Below are 8,001 nucleotides of genomic sequence, written 5' to 3' on the forward strand. Positions count from 1 at the left end.
ATTGCTGGTGGAGTCAGCCTTAGGTGCTTCATAACTTGGCGATTCTGAAGCTGCCATTTAACTGGTGTGTCCAAAGCAGGCTCTTTGGCATCAGATTTCTTGGAGTCTGGGTCTGGCATTACAGTTAATACTACCAGCATCTATTCTGTTTTAAAGTCTTATCTAATTCATTTTAAGGGTTGGTCGAAAACAGGTTTATTACTGGAATGGACCCTCATAAGCTTGTTTGGCTAAAATGAAGTCCCCCACCTTTTTTTTTTTTTACTTCTCAGGATACACCAAGCCATTTATGCCATTCTCTCTCTCTTTCTCTCTCCCTCTCCATCAAAGTATAAATCCCAAATCTTCCATTTAACTACAAAGATACAGGAAACCATTTTAAGTAATTATTGTCCAGAAAAACACTTTTAAGAAACTCCGTGCATGACAGTTCCACCCATAAGCGTTTTCTATTTATTAAAGTAACTTATATGGCTGCCTATTTCACACAGTGATCCTAGGTGGCTCACAACAACCAATAAAAACAACAATATAAAAATAGATTCTTTATCAGTGACTAAAACACAAGCTAATCTGGAATTTCACAATATGAAAAATGCCTACATTACCTCTCAAAAACTGACCTCTATAAACCATGGCTAGAATGGACTTTTTTTGTGGAAATACAGCTGTAGAGAGTTAACCAGCACTCCCCTTTTGTGAGTTTGTACAGCCCAATTTTTTAATAAGCTGGTTATGATGCCCAGACTGGAGCAGAAAACTGGGACCATCCCAATCAAATCAGGACATACATGGGGCTCTATGTGGGGCTGCCCTTGAAGACCACCCAGAAGCTTCAACTGGTCCAGAATACAGTGGCATGGGCAGTGATGGGCATGCCTCAGTATGCCCATGTAACACCTCTGCTTTGTGAGCTGCACTAGTTGCCAGTTTGCTTCAAGGTGTGACTCAAGGTCCTGGTTGTTACCTATAAAGCCTTATATGGTCTGCTTAGTTGAGAGACTGCCTGTCTCTCCTAGTATCTGCCTGGCTGATCTGATCTGGCAGGGTTGGCACCCTCTGTTTTCCTTCAATTAAAAAAATGCCTTTACCAGGATTCCAAATTATACCTTCTCTGTAGCAGTGCCTGTTGTCTGGAATAAGGTTCCCACCAAAATTCAACCCACATCCTATTGGTGTTTTGAAGGGCCTTAAGAACCTGGCTCTTCATCCAGGCTTTTGGTGAGGGTGACTGAAATCCCCTTTTCTTCTTTTTCTTTGTTGCTATCCAGGTTTGTCATCTCTGCCATCTTCTTATTTTGTTTCCTTGTTTTTAAATGTTTTTAATTATTTGTAAACCACCCAGAGTCTCTGGGAGTCAGGTGGCATATAAATTAAATAAATAAATAATAAACAAACTGGGATTCAGTGCTGTAATGTCTGTTGCACACTTTTAATCTATACAATTCTGGAATCTGGGCATAGCAGGAAAATATTCAAACGATCTATGGGAGGATCCTGGCAGATGCAGAAGGGTGGGGTTATGCAGGGAAATGTGTCAAAAAATAACACCTACAGTTCCAGCCACCATATTAACCACTAATTCACCCTTCCTCCCTTGAAAGGCCTGTGGGACGAACTGCTCTTATACCATAGGAGCTAAAAACGACTGATCTTATGTTATTATGAAGTGAACCCTATTGGTTTAAATTATGGGCGGGCAGTTTGAGGCTCTCAGACCAATGTCGGGTACCCTTCAGCCTAAGTTTAAAACCCTCTGCAAGAGATCCGTTCAGACAGCTGATAAGAGCTATTTGGCTCTTCCCTACATCCTGCTCTGAGAGAGAGAGAGAGAGGAGTGTCAGAGAGAGAGAGAGAAAAAAAACCCCTGATATCAGAGGGAAATCAGGTGTCCCACTCCCTTTGGGTTTTGGCACCACCTACTGTACTGAATGCTTCGAGCACATCCACTATATAGCTCCCAAGAGATTACTCTGAGGGATTCTGCCATCAAAAGAAAAAAGGATATAAACTGGGAGTAGGCAATGCTTAAGCAGTATTATCTTAACCTTTAGAGTTAACCTTATAGGAATTAAAAGTAAATAAATAAATAAAGTTCAGACCTACTCCAAAATTCACAATGTACTGTGTATTTGAGGAAGCTAACAAACAAGCAAAATAGGAGGCTGATGTAAGAAACAATAACAATATACTAATAGGTGTGGTTGTCTGATTACTAAGAGTTAGTGTGGTTTAGTGGTTAAGGTGTTAGACTAAAAGTGGGGAGACTCAGGGTCTAATTTACCACAGAAAGTCTCTGGGTGACTCTGGCCCAGTAACTGTCTCTTAGCACAATCTATCTCATTATTATTGGGGGGGGGGGAGCACCGCATATGCTGCTTTGAATTCCTGAATCAAAGGTGGGATATAAATCAACTAAAATCAGTGACTCCTTGTCCTTGGACTTTCAGTTTAAGAGTATTATTGCAAGAACTGCTTCTTTAGTCTAATACAGTGCCAGAAAACCTACTGCTGTTGGGGGAAAAAAAAAAACCTGTTGAAATGAAAAATGAGGTGTGTCTGAGTGGGAGGTCAGTTTTTTCTCTAAGGAGTCACTATGCTGCAGTGAATTCAGGCACTGGAAGCAGGGCTGTGGAGTCGGTAGATAAATGCTCCGACTCCGACTCCTCAGTTTTTTGTACTTCCAACTCCGACTCCTCTCTATTAATATGTGAATGTATTTTATACATTCCTTGAAGGAAAGAAAGGCAACATACATGTCATTACCACAGGACTACTGGCTGGGAAGCCAACAGTCTACTGTATTGAACAGTTTAAGCAAAAGACAAACACAATGAAAACAACAAAGTTTTATTATTTTTTTTTATTAATGAATCAAGTGGCTGGATAGTAGCAGCAGGCATAAACATCAGGAACAGTAAATTTATTAGTTCAAACATACAAACCACATTATTTGGTTGTTTTAGAACAAAAACAAAGCTTATCTATATGAACCAAAAACAAAATTTGTAAAACCTAGAAATGGTTTATATTAATCTTGAAATGTAGTTATAGGCTTAGCAAATGCAAATCAATTCAATGTAGAGTTCTAAGGAAGAGAACTGCCTCTGCCAGATCCTCTTTCATAGAGGCTCTTAAGTCAGACTTTATTATTTTTAGGGCTGAAAATAATCTTTCGACACTGACTTGGGTGGGTGGCATTGCAGTAACTATTCTGGCCACATCACTAACAATCTCTGGATAAACAAGGATGGCTTCTTCAACAGTAAGTTTTGATGAGCGATCATACTTTTCAACTTCTTTTAGTGCTTTATAAAAATCCTGTTGGAATTTTTCTATTTGGACATTTACTGGTTCTGTAACGCTTATGCGACTTCGCTTTCCTTTAGCAGCTTCCATTTTGTCTAAGAAGGAATCAAAGTCTAATTCTTCATTTGAAGAAGATGATCCTGAGTTATCACTATTGCTTAAAAGAACTTCATCCTGTGGAGGTATTTCAGGTCCTAATCCTTTCATGCGAACTGCTACATCATAGAGGGCCTTTTTCCCAGTAGCAGTCTGTTCACTGTTCAACAAAAGTCGGCTCATTGGGTCGACATAAATAGCCGCTAACAAGATTTCATTTTCCAGCAAAAGACTCTCTCTTTTTATCATTGAAGATGCAATGCCCTCAGCTATTAACCCTCCATTTTTGTTCAGGCGATATAACAGGCTCTTCCATTCCAAGAGGAATTTACCCGGGGTTAGATCGTCACATTGCAACCTTTTGGTGACAGTGAAGGGGTGAGAAAGAAGGTTCTCCAGCTCTTTTGTTTGTGTCCACTGGCTTTCTGTTAATGCAAGGTTTTCATTGTCCATTTCTTCTATAAAGTCTTTAAGTTCAAGCAAACGCTTCACCATTAAATAAGTGCTTCCCCAGCGAGTTGGTTGATCCAAAATGGCTCCTTTTCCTGCACGTCTTTTCAAAATTGCATCTGTTTTAGGTGCCCTGGCTGCAACAGTTACTTGCCGTAATTTGCCAATTAGTGTAGCTGCATGGCGATCTTTTAATCCATCTCTTATGGCAAGTTGCAGTGTATGAACAGCACATCGCATATGATGAATAGTAGCAAGCTTCAATGCTTCTTCAACAAAGTAGTCTAAAAAAATGTCAGCATTCTCTTCAGTTTCTAAACTTTCTCCAATACTTGCAGAGCTGCCTTCCTCTAACTCTAATATCTGTTTGTTACCTTCTTCATCTGCGTTCATCTTCTCAATTGTGCTCAACATGTTAGAAGCGTTATCTGTCACACTCACAACACATAAAATCTGTTCCTTTTTAATTTCAAAATCTTCTAGAACACCCTCCACTAACTTCTGAAGGTAATCACTGGTGTGATGTGCCTGAGTGTCCTTTAATCCGAGGGTCCGTGTTATTGTTTTGTTATTTTCATCCACAAATCTAACATTAATAGCGAAATAATTGACTCTGTGACGTGTGCATGCATCCATTTTAAGAAAGACAAAACGTCCTTTCAGAACTTTCTGTAGTTCTTCCTTTTTACATTTGGCCTCCTCAATTATAAGTTTCCTTATACTTTCTCTTTCCAGAGAAACACCAAGTTTTTTTGCCATTTCTCCATTTAGGCCTAAAAAGGCTGTATGTGAAAAGAAGGATAGTGGTACACTATTCTTTACTACCATTTCAATAATGTGGTGTTTGAATTTTTCTGGTGTCATCCTTATGGTAACTTTGTCAGATATAAAGAATTTTTTTATTTGTGATTGTTCTCCAGAAGATTTCTGAACGTTTTTTGTCACAGAAGTAGATGCAATGTTTTCATCGCTATCTTTCTCATTCACGGCTTCTAACACTTTGGGGTGAAAACGCTGTAAGTGTCTTTTCAAATTTGTGCATTCAAGGTGCATTTTTATCAGGCCCACTGAAACTGCTAATTTTTGCATCACATTGTTTTTCACCATCATCTTTTCTAATACATTGGCACACGTAATGTTTTCCATCATTTGATAATGCAAAGTGCTTATAAACAGTAGACTTTGTCGTGTTTGGTGTTGGTAGTTTTTTTGCCATTTTTTAGGATGCCTCTTTTTCTAAAATATAAAATATGTTATACTAACTGGCATATAATTAGATTTTTAATATCAGCATACACAGTCTTGTAAGTTGTACATACATGGCTTTATACAAACAAATAAACTATATATCCCAGAACTAAACCTAGACATGATTTGTCCTATACAGAAAAACATGCACAGACATGTACTGTACACACACACACAACACAGAGCCTACATTTTAGTACTCAGAGCATATAATCAATCTGTACTATACATAAACATTCATACATTCTTGCACCACACTTACAAACCTAGGATAGACAGTTTCTTCCAGAAATTTGTACACGTCTTCCCTCATACAGACAAGCAGGGACAGCTATGCAATTTCTTCCAGAACCATATACACATGTCTTCCCCCATACAGACAAGCAGGCATGCAGGTTTTAAAATAAATATAAACACTTACAGTTGAATCCAAGAAGCTGTTCCACCAAGTTCTTCTAAGCTCTTCTAGCAGAGAGGTAGTTGGGCAGAAGCTGCTGCATTCTCCTTTTTGTGTGCTGATCTGCTGCTGAAGATAGGGCAGTGGGAGGATCCAGGAAGGGGCATTTATTATAAAACATGATTTCCCTAGTAGAATCCCATAGTCATGTTTAAAGTTTAAGCTGACAATCGGAGTTTACAAGTTTTTATAGCCTTAGCTGAATGACAACAGTTTTTCCAATGGTTTACAGCTTCAGTCTTGAACTATTGACCTTCCATTCCCTTCACTTATACAAGTCTCTCTAGTCCTGCAAAAAACATATTTACTTAATCCCTTATCAGTGAGAGGCTAGGTTACCAATGGGCGCTGCGTTCCCTGTAACAGCAGAACACAACACTATGGAAAGTATAAGTATTGCCGTTCCTAATTGTGCGTTGCGTGTCATATAGTGAAGCACATGAAAAGCATACTTCTTCACGGTCACTTAACATGTTCGCTTTTCGGTTACGTGAGGCACTGCATGCATTGGTCTTTATTCTTACGGTAGAGAAGTCATTAATTATAACTTTTTGTGAATTGGGACATTTAAACTTGCTTTTTTTTTAATTCCAATCTAAATTTAGTAGGAGTCGGAGTCGGAGTCGGTGCATTGTTTGGCGACTCCGACTCCAGGTACCCAAAATTTCCTCCGACTCCGACTCCTCGACTCCGACTCCACAGCCCTGATTGGAAGTACATTTTACTGATGACACATCATGGGAATAATAAATAACTAGCAAACTGCCTATTCTTATATATTTGGTGGCTACTGGGTGGAAAGAAACTCACTCTCTCTACATACATACACACATACTTTTCATCTCAGGAATGAAAGGCAACCATTTATATAATCAGTTAAAAAATGAAAAGATGCACTTCAAAATACTACTGAGGGATGAGCCAAATTGAATTCTTACTTCTGTCTGTCTGGAAAACTCATCATTTTTAATGTGCCTAAACCTCTCCTGAGTACTGTTTCTTAGACATATGTAATAATATGACAGAATTCCAATAATGGATTTAAACAGATAATAAACTGGTGCAAAGCATCTCTACATTCTTACTGTAGGTCAACAGTATTATCCCAATATTGTTGAACAGTAAGACAGTAGTGTAATAATCCCCAGCCTACATTCTGGACATACTAGGGGATGGAGAGAAGAGTTCATGACACAACTGGACTAAAATGTTGCTTTCACTCAGGAGTGGACCACGTTCAGTGGGCAAAATCCAAGCTAAATATTTTGGGAATGGACCCTTAGAGTTGCAAACTGTGCAGAGCTGTATCAAACTTGTGGTTAGGGATCTTTTGGGGAAAAAGCTTAGGAAGGTGTTTTTAACTACGATGTGGCTATGGCTGACATAACAGCTTTTGTTCCTCATTCAGAATGGTGGGAAACTGTGGTCATGTTTTAGCAATCCTTGTCAGAGAAGGCTCTGAGGGCAAGGGCCACAAAAAGGGGCTTGGAGCCTTCATGCTGACCACTTACTGTAAATATTCTGCCAATTCAGTAGAAAAAATGCACTGAAGCCCCAATTGTAGACATCAGTATAAAGCCCACTTTATACTGATGTATACAACTGAGCTTATTTCCAAAGGTAAACATACAGAACGACCTATTCACAATACTTGAGTACAAAGTTGCTTCCTCTGAAATAAGCACAAGCACATTGATGACCTATTTAGAACTGTAGACAAAACTATTAGAAGTTGGCCCATTTAGTTCAATGGAGCTTACTCCCAGATACACATGCAATGGGTTTTATTTAAAACATCCTATGTATCCCTTTCATTTTCTTATTATCCTCAGCATTCATTCCAGGACTAAATTTACACAACTCCTGCCTTAACTGTATTTACCAAACGCTCCTTTCCTTTCTATAAAAACATTCAAAGCTGAGTATCTTTTTTATGTTTAAAATTCTATACAGTTCATATGAAAAATATCCCAAAGAAAGAGTCAGCATGTATGTCCAAAACTGTTAGCAAAGATTCTCCTGTCAGCCGACCCACGGAAGTGAGTTTTAGCAAGCTGATGACCTAGACTATGATTTAAGAAAATTCAGGGGACAACAATAAATGCCTTCGGTTTTAAGGCATCACAAGGATCTTTGATTCTGCTGCAGAAGACGCCGCGGGAGCGTTTCTGGAAACGGCTGCACCATCGTAGCCGGAAAATATTCAAACATTACAACGCAGAAGGATGCTACTTTCCCATCTGAATGCGTGAATGCCACCTAAGAAACAAAAATAAGCTGTTTCAACGTACTATAAAGAAACGGTGCGCTATAAAACTCTCCACTCTCTGCTACGGCTCCCCAGACGGCTCCAACTGCCCGTCCCCCGAAAATGGCAGCCTAGAACCGGAAGTCAGGGCGACGTCAGCTAGCAGTTGTTTTTCAAAAGCGCCTCTCTGTGG

At 39.2% G+C, this 8,001-nt stretch overlaps 1 protein-coding gene across 5 annotated transcripts; it reads right to left on the reverse strand.

The window, feature by feature from the left end:
- Positions 1–2,849: 2,849 nt before the first annotated feature.
- Positions 2,850–7,956, reverse strand: LOC148216290 (uncharacterized). 5 transcript variants are annotated; one of them, XM_088138057.1, is made up of 3 exons: positions 7,852–7,956; positions 5,525–5,629; positions 2,850–5,091 (listed from the first exon to the last, which is right to left on the reverse strand). In XM_088138057.1, exon 3 carries the CDS (start codon positions 5,002–5,004, stop codon positions 3,076–3,078), a length of 1,929 nt encoding a protein of 642 aa, XP_087994183.1. In that variant the 5' UTR covers positions 5,005–5,091; positions 5,525–5,629; positions 7,852–7,956; the 3' UTR covers positions 2,850–3,075. The 5 variants fall into 5 exon arrangements, with proteins under 5 accessions (XP_087994183.1, XP_087994184.1, XP_087994181.1 ...); XM_088138058.1 differs by having other exon boundaries at positions 5,525–5,626; positions 7,852–7,951; XM_088138055.1 differs by having other exon boundaries at positions 5,525–5,849; positions 7,852–7,950.
- Between the last annotated feature and the right edge of the window lie 45 nt (positions 7,957–8,001).

The sequence above is a fragment of the Python bivittatus genome, unplaced genomic scaffold (genome assembly GCF_059951505.1).
Source record: "Python bivittatus isolate LINGU-HERP-01145 unplaced genomic scaffold, Pbiv_v1 ctg000220_np1212, whole genome shotgun sequence".
NCBI lineage: Eukaryota > Metazoa > Chordata > Lepidosauria > Squamata > Pythonidae > Python > Python bivittatus.